This window comes from Epinephelus fuscoguttatus, linkage group LG4 (genome assembly GCF_011397635.1).
Source record: "Epinephelus fuscoguttatus linkage group LG4, E.fuscoguttatus.final_Chr_v1".
NCBI lineage: Eukaryota > Metazoa > Chordata > Actinopteri > Perciformes > Serranidae > Epinephelus > Epinephelus fuscoguttatus.
In genome coordinates, this window is record NC_064755.1 from 34,047,626 (window position 1) to 34,067,011 (window position 19,386).

Here is a 19,386-nt window from a genome sequence, read left to right on the forward strand (position 1 = left end):
CCATTTGTTACCTTACTATTCCAGTCGAACGATATTCGACAAGTATTAAAAAAATTGAAAGGACATTTGAAGAGAGTTCAAAAGGGTGACCTCTTAGTGCCATACACACCAGTGCGTACTTTGAGGTCCTCAGGCAGAGGTCTTTTGTCTGTTCCAGAGGCTCCACTGAAAACTAAAGGGGACAGAGCGTTAGCTGTCAGGGCCCCGAGGCTCTGGAACAGTCTGAAAGAAATCAGGTCGGCCGAGTCAGTGATCTCTTAAGTTCCTTCATAAAACATACTTTTATCAGAGAGCCTTTCCTGATTTAATTTGAGTTTTAAGTTCATTTAGTGTCTTTTATTTCCTCAGTTTTTATACACTTAAGTGTTTTTATTAGTCCTTTTAAAAGATGTTGTATTCAAGTCTTGTCTGTGTCTGAGTGTCAATAAAAGACAGCCATTTTTTTAAATCAGTCCAGTATTGAACAACATGGCTGCAGCTAGTGGTGCCAAAACAGTCTGCAGTTAACCACTCAGTGCAGTCATTCACCATCAATTCATGTCCACTAGAGGTTTGTTTTTGCCACTGACAGGCTCACATTATTATGTGTCTGACAACATTAGAGAAAGGATCCCTACAGAGACACACTTTTCTTTTTTTTTTACTCAGAAACAGCCCCAAATTCACCATCACCAAACCCACCAGACTGCAGCAGCTGTAGACTGAGAAAAAAATGACTTAATTCACTGGGCCGACTGCCGGCAGTTTTTAAGGTGGAACACTGACAACGTGAATCAATAACACACCTTAAAATTCACTGTGACAACTTTGACCATTACTTTAGTTTTTATATGACATACACTTTTAGTAATGAGTGGATCTTAAAGCTTTTTATATATTAATTTCGCCCAGGTTATGTGAACTGCATATATTATAATCCTCACTTCCCCCCCTTCCTGGGGGCTACGACAACACTAAACCCCTGAGCTTGCCTGAGAAGGACTAAATGCACAAACCTGCTATTTCTAAATATCCCATGGAGGGAGACTCTCACTGCAGCCTGTTTTATTTTGTCCTGAAAATGTTGGCGTGCAGCCTTGTTCTGTGGACGATAAACGAGGTGCAGACTTCCATCTGTGTCACCGGTGATGAGGAAATACAGTGAGTGCTGGACGGAGCAGTGAGTGACAACAACCCCGCCCAATTTAAGAGGACTGTTTGTGGTAGAAACGCTAGGGTCTAGGTACCATGTCTGAAGGGTTACTGTTGGTTCCAAAGGTACCATACTGAAAGTGTTTGGTGGAAACGGGGCTTTAGACATGAAAACATTGTAAAATAGGGCCCAGATTGAGATACCAAAGTTACCCTTTAAATTTCCAATAACTCAGAGAACCTTGAAACCTTGAAATTAGAGCTGGACAATAATCGACTTTATGTGAAATTGTATTGTATGAAACTATCATTATCATTATTATTATCACTGTGTTATTAACCATATCTCCCAGCCCTACTGAAATATTGATTCATTTAGGACACACTGTAGAAATACAAAACATTTATTAACGCATTTATTTACCCTCAGTAAAAAACAGTGCATGAATTTTCTCAATAACAGTCAGCACTATTTCCTCCCACAGATAATTAAAAATCAAGCTGCCAACTAGAAATTGAAACCGGAGAACAATCTGCCTGCAACTACTTACATTTTCACCATTTATAAATCACATAAAGAGACATCTGACTCCACTTTTTGTTCAGAAATACTCATGTCTGTTTCTTGTTCCTGAAATAAATGGTGAGGAGCTTAAGAGGTGGCAAAGAGCACCCAAATTTCAACATCCATTTTAACATATGTATAAGGAAAGTCTTATTTACAGCTGTGACTGACTTGCATTCCTCCAATCTGGTCAGTACTGTGCAATAAATTAAAGTGCATGTTGTTGGAACGATCAACAAGGTGAGACTGAAGCGTACAGATTGGTAACTCCAATTTGACAAAGTTGTCTAGAAGAATTTAGGGCCCTACAAGGCTGAGGAAAAAACCCATCGCACCCTGATCTAAGTGCTGCATCAGGCTAAAGTAGCACAGTGTGACTTCCAGATGTGCATTCATTGTCTTCGTATGCTTTCTTTGACCTTTAAGATTCCACAAACAGATATTCATTCCTTTTTGCTCCACTGAAGAGGACGTTTCAAGTGATTTCTCATGTTCTACCTTGTAGCTTTGTCTTCACTGCTCTCTGTGACCTTCACCGTCTGTCTGAAGTGCTCCCACAGAGGGCGCTGTCCTGCTGGCTCACAGGGCACTTTAGATTTAGCAGCTGGTTTGTTCTCCATTGTGTCCAAAGTAAACCTATGCCTACTAATCAAGTCTGGTGTGGGCTGTAGAACACTGTATAGTGCCTGTAATGCCCGCACATCCTCCAAAGCATCATGGGCCTTGTAGTTTACACCCAGCAGCTCCCTGACCAGGTTCTCCTGTCGGAAACTCCGGAGGCCGCGGTCCTTCAGCATCTCTCGAGCCAGCGGCAGAGTGTCAACACAGCCGAAGACTGCTGACTCAAAGTCTGCTCTGAGGTCAAGTTCATCAAGAGCTCGAGCCAACAGCTGACAGTCGAAGCGGCGAATGTTGTGGCCAATGACGAGCGGGCGTCCGAGCATCTTGAGGAAAGCTATGAAGGAGACCAAGACCTCTCGCAGGGAGTTGGTGAGGACAAGCTGGCGATGGAGGTAGAGCCTCTGTCTGCGGACCCTGAAGCCGGTCACTTTGGCTGCTCCTCGCTGTATTCGAGACCGAGGGATGACATAGAGGTTCAATGAGTGGCCTCCACTCACTGCAGCCAGCTGGACGATTTCACAACTCTTATCTGGTGAAGTAAAACATGTGGATAAAAGGAATCACTTCATGTGCGTTAGAGGAGGAAAACGAGGTCTTTAAAAACAGCAAATGTGATTGTAGCCTGATTCACAGGCTGTTTATTAGCAGTAACTGGGCATGGGAGATAGTTAACGTCATAACATAAATCATGATGAGATCATTAAGTAACTGGAAAAATCAACTGAGAATCTGTTAAAGGGATAGTTCTGATGTTTTGAAGTGGGGCTGTATGAGCTGCTTATCCATAGTCAGTGTATTACATACAGTAGATGTCAGTCAGGAGCCCTCCTGCAGTTTGGAGAAGCAGGCAGGAGTACTGTTACAGCAGCTAACAATGTATTGCTGTAGAGGGGGGTGGCAAGAAAACGTATTTTAGCCATCTAAAAAAAATCTATGTCGGTTTAAGTGTACAATATATTGAGAGTATTTTAACCATTTCACCTCCTGTTCTGATGGGGAGGCTGCTAACGGCTTTAGTTCCCCATCTATTCTCTTGTTAAAGCCACCAGACACCACTGACATTTGATTTTAGTCATTTTAGCTCACTGAACATGAGAGAACATATTTCGTTTGTGTAATTTGATGACTTTGGTGAATCTGAACTAACCCTTTTAAACAGGGATGCACGATAATGTCGGCACGTCACCGGTATCAGCTGATATCAGCTTTGAAATGAACAATCGGACTCGACCAGCATGCTTTTACTTGATTTGCACATTGAATGAATATCACATACACTGAAAAGCACTGTATTTCCTGTCTCCATCTGCTGGTGGATCATCATGATGAAAGTAAGCACGTATAATATGATGTTAATTCCACTAGAGAAGAGACTTGATGATCACTAAACTCAGGTGTAGGAAAAAACAAATACAACAAAATTGATATCGGTTATGGAACAAATGAGTTGTTATATATCGGCATATCTTTAAAAAGTCCAATATCATGCATCCCTGCTTTTAAACACCAACGTCACTCAATAACACAAACAAAATAACTGTATGAGGCAGTGGTAGACCAGCACCTCCTTTGTTCAGCAATGTTAAATCACTGTTTTTCTCAATAGAGTCTGGCTCTGAGGAAAGTGATTTAAGAGCTTCATGTTCCAGCTGGAAATCATTGTCTGACAGCAAAGTACAGCAGCGAAATATTCCAAATAGAGCGTACACTTAAACTGTTGTGGACTTTTTAAAGTGGGACTTTTTTTAGTTAGCTAACCAGGGTATGCAGGAATCCTGAGGTTAATTTCAATATCTTTTTTAGACTTTTGTAAGACCTTCCAAAAAAAACCTTAAGTCCTCATCGCCACTTCAAGCTGTCGTTAGCAGCAGTGCATCTTTAACTTACTAAACAGTTGTAGTTTACAATTAAATCTATGGAGCACAAACATACAACAGAACTCAGATAAGATGAGAAGGATTTTTTATTGTCTTTTGCTCCTCTGTTTGGCGCCTGTACGTGCACCGTCGCGTGATGTCGCACAGGTATGCGCACGGCCCCGAGCGGCAGTCCGGGTGTGCCTACCTACACATCGTTGTTTGTAACAGTCGCGAGGAGGAAAATAAATTATACATTCATGGATACTTTTTGTCAAAGCTTGAATGCCAAGAAAATTTAATACTTCATAAAATCGCAATTAAGACTTTTTAATACTTTTTAAGGGCCTTAATTTTCCGACATTTGATTTATCAACTTTTAATACTTTTTAAGACCCCGCGGACACCCTGCTAACATACCTTAAGTTGCTGACCCCTCCACAGCAAGACATCGCTTAGGGCCGTTTCATAGTCGATGCATGCAACATGAGCAAGCAACGCGAGCAACGCACTTCCTTTCTTAGTCAACACATTGAAGGCAAGCAACGTGGGCGACACTTAAAATGCAATACATCGCTTACGCAATAGGGGGTAGCAGAGTCACCGGTACATTCCGGCTCGCTAGTACTGCTGTAGCTAGCTAGTACTGCTATTTTATTAGAGTGCAGGGGACTAGAACTGTCATATAAATGGGAGTGTGCCTGGACGAGCTCGCAAAGTTTTTCCTCCTCGCCCGCCAAATTTCATACCTGCTTGTTCTGTGAATAACAAAAAGTGGTTAATTTGAAGTATGTCACTTGCATTATCACCCCCGCTGGCAACACATGGTATTACACACATCACTGCATCGTGTATCAAAAAAATGGACAACACATTTTGAGACGCAAGCACGCTTCATGTCTCGATGCGTCCCAATGCGTTCGCATCTGCGTGCCTTTGTGTGGACTATGAAACGGCCCTTAGCTTCCCTGTTGGAGCTATCCCTTTAATGGATAAAATAAGAAGACAATAGTTTGGGGTTGATTCAGCAAATCAAATAGCCTATCTGACAAATCAAGGTGAGACGTCACACTGATGCAAAAATCATTCACAAAATTAATCATAAAACTGATTGCAACAATATTTACAGGGGGCTGACACACTGGAGATGTAAATGTATTTTTTAAAAAAAGAAAAAAGATTGTAGCCACATTTATATGGTCTCGCTCATGGCCCACACATGTAATAATTGCTGATTCTTATCAAGCAAAACTGCCAGAAATTCACTGGTTTCACTGTGTTGCTTCACATCTGAAAATAAGCAGTTAAAACATGGATCAAGAGAACATAATTTAATCATTACTTGCTATCCCACTATCACGTTAAATTAACTACAACAGGGCAAAACCTTCAGTCATTTTAAACAGACCCAATTTGAAATAGAAAGCTTTGTCTAAAGGAAACATCTGACAGATATTAATCTTCCTGTATCTTCTATTAGCAAGCAGAGTGAACTGTTAACGACAGCCATTTATTTAACCTGTAACGTTAGTAAATAACTGTGAAACTCCCCCTGGTTACAAAACATAAAGTTTTCTCTATCATAAGTTAAGTGATATGACAGCATGCAGTGATCTTACCCAGCCCAGTCGTCTCCAAGTCAAAGAAAACCAGCGGCTGTTGAGACTGTTGAGCTCCGTCAGAGTCTGGTGTTTGCATCCCGCCACGGCCACCGTGTCAATCAAGCCTGACAGCCACAGTGACGTTTTGTGAAAAACAAACTAAACAAAAACACATTAGAGACATCTGCAGCGCGTTTTTAGCTTTTTGTGTGCCGTGAAGATTTTCCCTCCTTGTTTTTAAACCCCGGCGGAGACAAAACTTTCAAAACAAAAGCCTCGTTAAAGATGAATTTCATGACGAGAAGAAGAAAAAGAACTTTCAGCCGAGCGTTAAAAAAAGAACTGTCCTGAACATGTGTATCTATAAACTGTACAGTGTAATAAGTCTAAAGTAAACTAAAGGATTATTTTCCAGCAAAAACTAAATTGAACCCAGATATTTCACTTTGCTACGCTTCAGACTCGCGCATGCGCAAATAAACCTTTTCTTCTTCTGTGAAAGGTGGAGCAAATACAACCGTCTCCGGCACAATGCTGCCCTCCACAGGATATAAATGGCAACGCAATGAGGCGGTTAATAAAATGCTGATGTTCAGTTTAATCTTACAGTACATCTGTTTGGTTGGTGGACATACCAACACTGGTTATACTTATATATTTTGTACCAATTTTGTGCTAATACTAAAAGAGGACATGAAAAACTAAACATAGTTATTATAATTTAAAGAGGGTCTCTCACCCTAAAAAGATAATTTTAGTTTAAACACTGAAAATGAAAGGAATCTCAAAATCCTGTCATTTAATGTACAATAACATTAAGTATTAGCCTACTGTTCAGGGGAATATTATGATACCATTCATATTTTGTAACAAAAACTTTACCTGTAGACTAATTCTCCTCTTCCACGTGCAGTTAATTGGATTATATGAAGTCTTAAAACATACATGATTTCAATGGCTTTAGGTTTTTTTGTACTGGTTTTAATATTTTAGTATTTTATCATCTTTTTTTATGTATGTAATTGTTCTTACTGGTGTTAATCTGTTTTATATATGTGTACATTTTATATTGCTATATATTTGTGTGTCAGTCTTTTATTTTGTACAGTGCTTTGATCAACTGTGGTTATTTTCAAATGTGCTATATGAATAAACATGATTTGATTTGATATTACTGGGCAGTTCCAAGTGTCATAAACCCAATTTCTTATTCTACATAATTTTTCCTAGTTTTTTAAAAAAAAATCTTTTCCCTTTTGTATATATTACACCATTGAGAATATTCCTTTAAGTTCATTCTTGAACAAATGTGAAGGATTCCCTCGTGTTCACAAGAATGGGACGGATGGGCAACCTAAAACATAATGCCTTCGGCCGGGGCTATCACCGGCACAGAGGCATAAAAAAACAAAACAAAACAAAAAAAAGAAACAAAGTCGTGTGTAAGAATCAAATGTAAGTTTAATGGTTATTGTAGGAAAACTGTGCTACAATTTACTGGAAAGACAAAACAGTACAACACATGTTTGTGTACGACACATTACAGTAGCATAGACAACACTAAACAAACAAATTACACAATATGGAATTGACATTTCTGTCAGTTTGGGTCCAGTTTGGGGTGTAACATGCATCATTTGTCTCCCATCACAAGAACTTGGATCTATGTATCATTTCATTTTTTTTCTAATGGTCATAAATATCATACATCCTTTCTGTAGCTTATCTTAAAATAGGTAGGTTGACAGAGTAACTCTGGAGACGTTCCATTTGGTGGGACTCCATGAGTTGAACAGCTCCTGCAACATCGTGGCGTCCTCCACTGCATTGTGTGCCTCGTAGGTCCTCCCCAGGAAGTGGCGCACCATGTACTGCTGAGAATGACTGCCCAGATTGCGATACAGGTTCTTGCTTAGCAGGAAGGTATCCACGAACCCAGACACCACCTGTTGGAACTCCTGGTGTAGGGCGAGCCTTCGCAGCACCCTGGTGAGCACAGGTGCATCGAATCGCTTTGCACCGTGGGCCGCCAGCAGCACAGGGCAGCTGAATGAGCGCAGGAAGCTGATGAAGGACGTGAGAGCATCAACAAGAGGAACGGTGTCCACAGCATTCCCGTGGAGAAACAGGGAGCCATCACTGACTGTGAAGCCAGTCACCTGTCTGGCGCTCTCAGTGAGGGAGCGGCGGGGGAGGGTGTAGACATTAAAAACCTTCTCTCCACAGATGGCCGACACCTGGATGATGTCACACACAGCAGTGTCTGAAAGTAGAGAAGGAATGGATTAAAGAAGGGAAAAGAGAAAAAGAAAATATAAATAAATGTAGTTTATAGTATTCAGAGTTTATAAAATCATTGTCGTTTTGCAGACAAACTACTCGTTATTGTTCTTCTGTATTTCTCAGAGATCTGAGTGACATAGGAGTGGCTGACGACAAGATAAACCATGAGGAGATATAGATTTGTCTGCTCCTGCTCCACCAACACATTCTCACTTATATCACGGTCATTTGCCGAAGAAATAACCCATTAATTTATATTTTCATGCATTTTGCAACCAACACCTGAGGGTTTATCTAATACCTGGAACAATCATCGCTGCCCCATAAGGTTCTTAAGCAACTACTTCCCCACTACTCTGGTAAATAGGACGAACCTTAGGGTGCTTTTAACTCTGTACCAATGTTTAAAAAGTTACATTAACTGATTTTGAACTGAACTGCTGCTCACAGATCAAAAAAGTTCAACTCAGATGTCCAAGTTTTGTTGCATAATTGCCTAGAGTTGGTTCATGTTCTCACGGCAGCATTTACAAGCGGACCAGATCAAATGCCTTGTGTGAGAAAGCTGCTCTTGATTGGTCAGAATTTCCAGGAAAAATCCAGGAAGTAAACCAAACGCTGAAGAAGAGTACACTTGCAAGATAAATGTGACACTTTGTAATGTCACAATGGAGGGACAACTACGCAGGTTGATTTTAGCGCTGCTCATCGTGGACTATATTGCTGTCATTGTTCATTTTAGTCAAACCATACAGTTTGAAAACGAGGCGCGGCGAGGTGTGAACGCACCCTTAAATGTGACTTGGCAATGAAAGATATTTCTATATTTCATGAGGTCTTAGAGTGGTGCAGGAATAAGACATACAACCCGGAAATGAGTTGGCATTTCAGCACTTCCCCCTTCCCTGTTCACTCGCAAGAACTAACTAGAATAATATCTTTTATAGTCTCCTTGTCCATTATCAGGTTTCAATGGACACCCTGCAGCCAATCAGAATCGAGTATTCAGCCAGATTTGACATCCTGATAAATGTGTGATGATGCATGCAGCCACTGAGCCATTCAACACAAAGTCAAAACCACAGACTTCCTTCAAAGGTTTTGACATGAAGGGTAATTTTGACAGACATATCTAACAACCAGGTCTGCAACTAATTTTCATCATGTATTAATCTGCAATCTCAATTTCTACATTAATCATTTAGGATTTAAAATATCAAAAAACACTGAAAAATATCCATCACAATTCCACACAATCCTCATAGTCTCTGAATCCATTGTTAATATAAATATATTGATTTAAAGAGGCCCCGAGGAATCTGTGGTCGTGCAGTTGCTGGTTTTGAATCCACCCTTAAATCTTGCCAAGCTCACAGGGCTCTGTATTTAATATTTTAGAATATGTACTGTTTGATCATTTAATCTGCAGGTTGTAACTCTCATACAAATCTGTCATGTAGGAGTGGCATCCTGTGGCAGCAGCAGGAACAGCATGTCTGTTAAGTTTGTGGTTTGGCACGTACATGTCCTCTGTGTTGTAATCTTGGTTCAAAGTTTGATGCCAGCCAAGTCTTGCTGCACCCTTTTCTAACCAAACGAGACAGATGCAAATGTGAGAATCGAAACCTATGAAACAGAAACTGAAACACACTCTTTCATGTTTGGGTTGGGCTCTAAAAAACTTGACAAATTGTCAGCTGATACCTGTATCTCCTCAGGGACCAAATTATTGTCATTACTGTTCAAGTCATCTGTGAGTAATAGTAGGAAGGTTAAGTCTTGTTGATGCTTAGGCTGCCCCTGACTAAGAATTTTCCTAGTTGACCAATAGTCATCTTTTAGGAACATTAGTCGACTAGTCGCCGCATGTTTATGATATTAATGTAATTATTAAATGATATATTTTGGGCGGGGCAACACAATGGTTTGAGTTGAAGGTGTGAGAAAGAATAGTATCAGTAACATTGTTAACACTGTGCTACATTACAGAGAAATACAAACCGTACTAATGAACCTTCATTAATATAGGCCTATATTTTATCTCCAAGTGCACGTCACACACTGAGCGAGCCGCCTGTTAATGAAGCTGTGGGCTAATGTAGCATGTAGCTACTTCCATGTTTCAGATGATACGTCATGTTTGTAGTCGACCAATGAAGATGAGTTTACATATCACCTTGGGTTCGTCCTTCACCTTCTCAAAATGATCCCACACTTTGGATTTCCTGCCCGACATGTTATTAACTAGCCTGTGGAATAACCGCAGGTACCAGCCCTGGAAATTAACCTGACTCCTGTCTGACTGCTGAGCGTGGACACTTCCTGTGTCTGTCCTTTCAAAATAAATTCCAACATGGTCCACTCATATAGGATTTGATTTATTTTGACAAGGTGCAGCTCCTAATAGAGTTAAATTTTTTTGTTTGTTTTTTTTTGTTCTGTTACTAAGCGACCAATGAAATCTTACTGACTAATGCCCTTTCTGGTCGACTAACGTTTGGTCAACTATGAGGGGGCAGCCCTAGTTGATTCAAAAGTGTCCCAACTGACCCCGCTCTCCCCTATTTCTGAGATCAAATATAAACCTCTGAGCCCATTAAAAGAACATAAAAATATAAGTAAATATTGTTTAAAAAAGTGCACAATATACCACTGACTGTCATCTAATAAGGTAAATAAAGGGTAATATTTCATCTGAGAGTGATAAAGTGATAAGCAGACAAACATTAAATCAGTGTTACCTAATCCAGTGGCCTCCAGGTCAAAGAAAACGATTGTTTTGTTGTCAGACATCTGCAAGAATTTAAAGAGACAGACATTTGAACATGAGCTAGTACACCCTATAGTCATGTCTGATAATTCTGACAATACATTAAAAATATTTACGACATCTTTTACAATTTCAGCTATAAATTTAAAGTTAAAAGTTATTTTGAACTACTTGATAAAGAAAAATAAAAGTTTGAACCATAGAAACAGACTGACATCTTATTTCTGTGGTCAGAACTCACCGTGGACAGTTTGAGGTGCGGTCAGCTGAGCTGTGTGACAGGTCTCATGTGAAGCCAGCTGCGGTTATCCCGGGTATCTTCACGTCATTTGCCGACTCATCCGGAGGGAGGGAGTCAACAGGTGACTCAGAACCTACACTGAACCCGAGTTTCATTTAAGTGGAAAAGAAACTGGACGTTTTTGATCTCTTTGTGATGAAGTCACCTCCCTGCTCAGCTGTGTTGCTCTGATCGGTCCCCTGTCAACGAGGTCGCAGTAAACCGCAAACAAAAGGAATTTCTCTGTGGAGGTGGAAACTTCCCCACTGTTCGTTCAGTTTCATTTTTGACCCGCTGGTTGACGGAACTGTTGCGGAACCGTCAAGTGCAACGTATGAGAATGAAACTGAAGTTTGATAATAAATTCATTACAAAAAACAAACCAACAGAATAAATACAGTGGCGAAAATAAAAATCAAATAAAAATAAATTCAAATATTTCAAAAGTGGGGCCTATATAAACAGAAATATGATACGACTTTGAAAATAGATAAATAAAATTGAAAATAAATGAATGAAATCGGTACTTAGGCATACTTTGTGTCTCCACAGTTGTGAAGTTGCTGTCATGACCACAGCAGTGCAGCTGTCTCTCCGTTGTGTCCTCAGCCACCAACACACCTGCTGTCAGTCAGCTCATCACCTCTGCAGGCTCCCAGCTCACCACACACCTGGCTACAACCACTTTTTTTTGAAGGGCAGGTGCTCAAGTGGAAAAAAGGGCATCCCTTCCACAATATATTTATTTATTTATTCATTTATTGTGCACACACAAAGTGCACCCTGCCGGAGGTCCCTATGTAGCAGCACCAGAGGGTTTCTTCAGCTTGAGGCACATACAATACATGTGTGCATAATGATGAGCAGGGAAATGTCTGTCTAGCTTATGTGTGATGTGTCTAAATATATATCCATACAGCTACTACTGATTTTGAGGGGTTTATAAAAAATATTTTAAAATATATACATAGGCCTACAGCTCCACATTTCATTTATTTATATGAGGAAAAACTAAACAAAGTTCAGTCATGAACACTTTAGTAAATGTAACTTTATTTCCATTTGCAGTGTTATATTTGGAGGTATGGCTGCCTTTCCTCAGGCCTACATAGTAAAGCCTTAAAGCAGACAGAGCACACCAGTCTGCCCTTCCACGTGCAAATAAGGAAAGCCTGAGACAGAGAGAGCAAACCTCAAACCTCCCTGCCCTTCCATGCACCTATGTGGAAAGCCTAAGGCAGGGAGAGCAGCAGCAAAGACCCCTGGGAACAGAACAGAGTAGTATAAATGACAAACAGAAATGACATTGATAAGTCAGACACAGCATGAAAAGGAGGAGCTGTGGTGGAGGCAGGTTGCAAAGCAGCTTGCAGAGGAAGCAGCAACAGTAGGCAGGTCAGAGCAGTAAATTTTATCCCAATTCAAGTTAGTGAAGTCCTAAACAGGAGTAGCTGGCTCTGCCGGCGTAAGTCTCTAGTGTGCCCGCTCTCTGGACTGCACAGTGCGGAAGCAGTGCCGATCATCCGCTTAATTTTCATATGTGGCAGTTGGACCATTTTGGCCTCACACAGCACTGAGCAGCTTTCATAGAAATGAACAGGGTCACTGCTCCAGCAGTGTAGAGATTGTACTCTATTATCATCCGCCGTGTCTGACACCGATTCAACATGCTGAATCACCTGAAAAAGTTGACAAGGGTCAATGATGGCCAATGGTGCAGGACACACCCCAAAGTAGCCTGGTTCCAGACCATAGACCCCGCCCACTCAACTGAGTAGGCTTGCATCTCTGGTCTGGCATACTGCAATGAATTTGCGATTTATCTCGTCCGAACGATGGACAGACCAATGAACGCCGGGGGTGGGGGCGGGTCTAGCGATTAGCCAATCAGCGCCACGCTGATGTCAAGCTGTACGCCGGTGGGTAACTGGTGAGGATAGCAACAGTGGCGACCGCAACAGATCCTACAGATCCTACAGCCCACATTAACGATGCTAACGAGGTATTTCGCTACTACTCGTGTTAATGGAGGACCAAATTAAGGAAGCTGCTAAACTGGATTTAACAGCATGAATACTAATGACGTCAGATTCTGGGTGAGTCGTTGATCTCTACTGATTAGTTAGGGAAAAATCAAATCCCCTCCCCCGTGTAAATCGCCTTCAAGGGAGGCGATGTCAGACTGAAGGTTCTGGGAGCTTCAGTCTGACACTCAGGCTAACCCCAAAGACTATAGCGACAGATGCTCTCCAACAGCCCAACACTGGTGGTGTGTCAAGGTCTTAAAAGGTACAATCCTGAAATGGGGGGACAGAGTCATCTCACCTTTAAGCCGGCATTGGAGGTAGTAACTGCACCGCAATGATGTTTGTATGGCACAGGTGAGACGTTTTGACAATGTGTTATGTGTGTAAGCCACCGTGGGAGATTTAAAAAGTAGCTGATAGCAGTTAGCAACTAACTCAAAGCAGAACAGTGGCTGACAACGTCCACAAATTGGGAAAACAATAAGCTCCTAACTCTCCGAGCAGAGGATGAAATCAGCCACCATATAACAGACACAGTAAATGACGGAAATGAATGATGTTATTTCCATATTTTGCTATTGTTATTGTTTATCACTGCCGATGCGTGTTATACGTCACGCTGGAGGCCGATGCCATTGTGTTACAGGTCATGCCTCATTCGATTCCATGATGCCAGCATGCTGTCTAAAGTTACACACTGATGTGGCATGATGACTTTGTAGCGGCCCTATAGTGTGACCCTGTTTAAAATATCAATCTGTTTAACAACCAGAGAGAACATGATGAGAACAAAACTGCGAAGAAAAAGTCAGGTTTTTTTTAATACTTTATTTTCCAATACTCTGGTAATGAAAACACATTAACATGATACAATAATGCTGAAATGCAAATTCCAAAAGGTATTTAAATATGGAAAAAATAACCAGACAGGGACATCCCATTTCAAATATCAAGTAATACTGATGTAAAAAACATCACGTGGACTAACTTCGAGTTCTGCCCAAGGCTGTATGTTCTCAGTGCTCAGTTGCACAATTTCTGAGTGTCAGAGAGCTCATCTGCTGCTTGTGGATCAGAGTAGATTGTAGTGTATATTTATGTAGAAATATAGATTTTTATTTTTATTTTTATTTTTTATCTATTTTTCTATGCATTTTTATATTATTATTTTATTTATTTATTTGAAGAAAAAATGTCCTCCTCGTGTATGTTTATTAATGCTCGGTGACTGTTTATGTTGCAAAAGAGTAAAAAAGTTCAAGAGAATATTAATGTTTAAAAAAAACCTGATAATTGTTTTGAATACTTTATATCAAAGTTTTTCTAAAGGCAGAAGAGAGAGTACCTGCTTTAAACACATTTAGGAATGATGAGGCTTTGTTTGACTTTCAGTTAAAAAGAAGCAGTCTGTGAAGTGAACGCTACAGCATTCGTCTGCAGAGTTGTGATCTTGCAATTTGGGGATGGGATACCAAAACTGCCAATGTGAAATCAGGTGCTATGATGAGTTTACAAATATGCAAAAAAAATATTAGTCCCCAGTAGTTATTGAGGGCGTTAGTGAGGTACTTTAAATTGATTTAGGCCGCGCCTTATTTGCAGTTAGAAGGTGTGTGTACAAGTTAAACTGTCTCGTCAAGCATCCTCAGAATTTTTGTTTTATTTTAGTTTTTTTTTGTGTTGTTTCATCATGTTTTGCTTCTACATATATATAAAGCAACGTAAAATAAATAAATAAAATAAAAAAAGCTGATCACTTTAAAAAAAGACACGTTTCAGTCAGACATATTTGCATATATTTCTTGATTATTTATCTGGTATTTATTCCCTTGTTTTATTTGTTTAAGCTATGATGTTTAATATTTGCTTTAAACTGGTTCTCTTCATATTTATCCAACAGATCCATCTTTATTTCTTCCAGGAACTCATTTTCTTCCTCCATTTTTGATTTGAAATGAGTTCTTCTATGAACTCGGGCGTATTTCCATGTCGCAGTAGGACCCCTCCACCCCACGGGCCCCAGCGCAACTGCACTGCCCACACTGTTTATATTTGCGCCCCTGCCTTCAACCACCTAATTCTAATCAGTTCATTCTTGAACAAATGTGAAGGATTCCCTCACGTTCACAAGAATGGGACGGATGGGGAACCTAAAACATAATGCCTATCGGCCGGGGCTATCGTCGGCACAGAGGCATAAAAAAACAACAAAAAAAAACAAAACAAAGTTGTGTGTAAGAATCAAATGTAAGTTTAATGGTTATTGTAGGAAAACTGTGCTACAATTTACTGGAAAGACAAAACAGTACAACACATGTTTGTGTACGACACATTACAGTAGCATAGACAACACTAAACAAACAAATTACACAATATGGAATTGACATTTCTGTCAGTTTGGGGTCAGTTTGGGGTGTAACATGCATCATTTGTCTCCCATCACAAGAACTTGAATCTATGCATCATTTCATCATTCATATCATCCATCCTTTCTGTAGCTCATCTTGAAATACCAAGGTTGACAGAGTATCTCTGGAGACGTTCCATGAGTTGAACAGCTCCTGCAACATCGTGGCGTCCTCCACTGCATTGTGTGCCTCGTAGGTCCTCCCCAGGAAGTGGCGCACCATGTACTGCTGAGAATGACTGCCCAGATTGCGATACAGGTTCTTGCTTAGCAGGAAGGTATCCACGAACCCAGACACCACCTGTTGGAACTCCTGCTGTAGGTCGAGCTCTTGCAGCACCCTGGTGAGCACAGGTACATCGAACCGCTTTGCATTGTGGGCCGCCAGCAGCACAGGGCAGCTGAATGAGCGCAGGAAGCTGATGAAGGACGTGAGAGCATCAATAAGAGGAACGGTGTCCACAGCATTCCCGTGGAGAAACAGGGAGCCATCACTGACTGTGAAGCCATTCACCTCACTGGCGCCCTCAGTGAGGGGGCGGCGGGGGAGGGTGTAGACATTAAAAACCTTCTCTCCACAGATGGCCGACACCTGGATGATGTCACACACAGCAGTGTCTGAAAGTAGAGAAGGGATGGATTAAAGAAGGGAAAAGAGAAAAAGAAAATATAAATAAATGTAGTTTATAGTATTCAGAGTTTATAAAATCATTGTCGTTTTGCAGACAAACTACTCGTTATTGTTCTTCTGTATTTCTCAGAGATCTGAGTGACATAGGAGTGGCTGACGACAAAATATACCATGAGGAGATATAGATTTGTCTGCTCCTGCTCCACCAACACATTCTCACTTATATCATGGTCATTTGCCGAAGAAATAACCCATTAATTTATATTTTCATGCATTTTGCAACCAACACCTGAGGGTTTATCTAATACCTGGAACAATCATCGCTGCCCCATAAGGTTCTTAAGCAATGCAAACATTCCCCACTACTCTGGTAAATAGGACGAACCTTAGGGTGCTTTCAGACCTAGAGCTGTCTTGCTTTGGTCTGAATCAGGGACTAATTTTGTCCCAAAGTTGCATAATTGCCTAGAGTTGGTTCGTGTTCTCACGGCAGCATTTACAAGTGGACCAGATCAAATGCCTTGTGTGAGAAAGCTACTCTTGATTGGTCAGAATTTCCATGCGGGAAAAATCCAGGAAGTAAACCAAACGTTGAAGAAGAGTACACTTGCAAGATTAATGTGACACTTTCTAATGTCACAATGGAGGGACAACTACGCAGGTTGATTTTAGCGCTGCTCATCGTGGACTATATTGCTGTCATTGTTCATTTTAGTCAAACAATACAGTTTGAAAACGAAAACTAGAAAACAATGTTTTGATGCATTGGATGTGCTGAATGTGCATATTAAGGCAGTACAGGAGGAGGTGCACATTAATAATCCTCCAGGACTGTAACATGCTCATGTTTAACCCAAACAATGTGTCATGTGACTGCAGTTGGTTCAGATCCAGGTCGGAACACTTTTTCACCACAAACCAAACACACCAGAGTTCGTTTGTAACCGGACTGACACCACTTCAAGAAGGTCTCGGCCCGGTTGTTTTGGTGTGCACCTGAGTGTGATCGCTGTGTTCACACCTGCCCAAATGAACTGCACTTAGGGAGCAAACGAACTTGAGTTTGATTGAACTGAACCAAACAGGGCAGGTGTGAACGCACCCTTAAATGTGACTTGGCAATGAAAGATATTTCTATATTTCATGAGGTCTTAGAGTGGTGCAGGAATAAGACATACAACCCGGAAATGAGTTGGCATTTCAGCACTTCCCCCTTCCCTGTTCACTCGCAAGAACTAACTAGAATAATATCTTTTATAGTCTCCTTGTCCATTATCAGGTTTCAATGGACACCCTGCAGCCAATCAGAATCGAGTATTCAGCCAGATTTGACATCCTGATAAATGTGTGATGATGCATGCAGCCACTGAGCCATTCAACACAAAGTCAAAACCACAGACTTCCTTCAAAGGTTTTGACATGAAGGGTAATTTTGACAGACATATCTAACAACCAGGTCTGCAGCTAATTTTCATCATGTATTAATCTGCAATCTCAATTTCTAAATTAATCATTTAGGATTTAAAATATCAGAAAACACTGAAAAATATCCATCACAATTCCACACAATCCTCATAGTCTCTGAATCCATTGTTAATATACATATATTGATTTAAAGAGGCCCCGAGGAATCTGTGGTCGTGCAGTTGCTGGTTTTGAATCCACCCTTAAATCTTGCCAAGCTCACAGGGCTCTGTATTTAATATTTTAGAATATGTACTGTTTGATAATTTAATCTGCAGGTTGCAACTCTCATACAAATCTGTCATGTAGGAGTGGCATCCTGTGGCAGCAGCAGGAACAGCATGTCTGTTAAGTTTGTGGTTTGGCACATACATGTCCTCTGTGTTGTAATCTTGGTTCAAAGTTTGATGCCAGCCAAGTCTTGCTGCACCCTTTTCTAACCAAACGAGACAGATGCAAATGTGAGAATCGAAACCTATGAAACAGAAACTGAAACACACTCTTTCATGTTTGGGCTTGACCAATGAAGATGAGTTTACATATCACCTTGGGTTCGTCCTTCACCTTCTCAAAATGATCCCACACTTTGGATTTCCTGCCCGACATGTTATTAACTAGCCTGTGGAATAACCGCAGGTACCAGCCCTGGAAATTAACCTGACTCCTGTCTGACTGCTGAGCGTGGACACTTCCTGTGTCTGTCCTTTCAACTTAAATTCCAACATGGTCCACTCATATAGGATTTGATTTATTTTGACAAGGCACAGCTCCTAATAGAGTTAAATTTTTTTATTTGGTTGTTTTTTCTTCTGTTACTAAGCGACCAATGAAATCTTGCCGACTAATGCCCTTTTTGGTCGACTATGAGGGGTCAGCCCTAGTTGATTCAAAAGTGTCCCAACTGACCCCGCTCTCCCCTATTTCTGAGATCAAATATAAACCTCTGAGCCCATTAAAAGAACATAAAAATATGTATAAAATATGTATGTAAAGTAAATATTGTTTAAAAAAGTGCACAATATACCACTGACTGTCATCTAATAAGGTAAATAAAGGGTAATATTTCATCTGAGAGTGATAAAGTGATAAGCAGACAAACATTAAATCAGTGTTACCTAATCCAGTGGTCTCCAGATCAAAGAAAACGATTGTTTTGTTGTCAGACATCTGCAAGAAATTAAAGAGACAGACATTTGAACATGAACTAGTACACCCTATAGTCATGTCTGATAATTCTGACAATACATTAAAAATATTCACAATATCTTTTACAATTTCAGCTATAAATTTAAAATTAAAAGTTATTTTGAACTACTTGATAAAGAAAAAAAAAGTTTGAACCATAGAAACAGACTGACATCTTATTTCTGTGGTCAGAACTCACCGTGGACAGTTTGAGGTGCGGTCAGCTGAGCTGTGTGACAGGTCTCATGTGAAGCCAGCTGCGGTTATCCCGGGTATCTTCACGTCATTTGCCGACTCATCCGGAGGGAGGGAGTCAACAGGTGACTCAGTGCCGCATCAATTCAAAACCTACACTGAACCCGAGTTTCATTTAAGTGGAAAAGAAACTGGACGTTTTTGATCTCTTTGTGGTGAAGTCACCTCCCTGCTCAGCTGTGTTGAACTGTTGCGGAACCGTCAAGTGCAACGTATGAGAATGAAACTGAAGTTTGATAATAAATTCTTTACAAAAAACAAACCAACAGAATAAATACAGTGGCGAAAATAAAAATCAAATAAAAATAAA

The 19,386-nt window shown here is 40.5% G+C and overlaps 2 protein-coding genes across 4 annotated transcripts; both read right to left on the minus strand.

The window, feature by feature from the left end:
• Positions 1-1,548: 1,548 nt before the first annotated feature.
• Positions 1,549-6,440, minus strand: LOC125886947 (uncharacterized). Its single transcript, XM_049573341.1, has 2 exons — positions 5,793-6,440; positions 1,549-2,846 (listed from the first exon to the last, which is right to left on the minus strand). The coding sequence occupies exons 1-2, from the start codon at positions 5,869-5,871 to the stop codon at positions 2,191-2,193; spliced, it is 735 nt and encodes a 244-aa protein (XP_049429298.1). The 5' UTR covers positions 5,872-6,440; the 3' UTR covers positions 1,549-2,190.
• Positions 6,441-7,217: 777 nt separating this feature from the next.
• LOC125886950 (DNA polymerase III PolC-type-like) lies at positions 7,218-19,160 on the minus strand. Of its 3 annotated transcripts, none has more exons than XM_049573351.1 (3): positions 19,021-19,150; positions 10,799-10,850; positions 7,218-8,037 (listed from the first exon to the last, which is right to left on the minus strand). In XM_049573351.1, the coding sequence occupies exons 2-3, from the start codon at positions 10,848-10,850 to the stop codon at positions 7,502-7,504; spliced, it is 588 nt and encodes a 195-aa protein (XP_049429308.1). In that variant the 5' UTR covers positions 19,021-19,150; the 3' UTR covers positions 7,218-7,501. The 3 variants fall into 3 exon arrangements, with proteins under 3 accessions (XP_049429308.1, XP_049429307.1, XP_049429306.1); XM_049573350.1 differs by lacking the exon at positions 19,021-19,150 and adding an exon at positions 11,069-11,230; XM_049573349.1 differs by lacking the exons at positions 7,218-8,037; positions 10,799-10,850 and adding exons at positions 15,363-16,159; positions 18,752-18,803 and having other exon boundaries at positions 19,021-19,160.
• Between the last annotated feature and the right edge of the window lie 226 nt (positions 19,161-19,386).

Coding starts and splice junctions, on each gene's coding strand:
- LOC125886947 (XM_049573341.1), bottom strand. CDS start 5,871: ATGCAAACACCAGACTCTGACGGAGCTCAACAGTCTCAACAGCCGCTG. Junction 2,847..5,792: donor CTTGGAGACGACTGGGCTGG/GTAAGATCACTG, acceptor TTACTTCACCAG/ATAAGAGTTGTGAAATCGTC.
- LOC125886950 (XM_049573349.1), bottom strand. CDS start 18,803: ATGTCTGACAACAAAACAATCGTTTTCTTTGATCTGGAGACCACTGGA. Junction 16,160..18,751: donor TCTGGAGACCACTGGATTAG/GTAACACTGATT, acceptor CTCTACTTTCAG/ACACTGCTGTGTGTGACATC.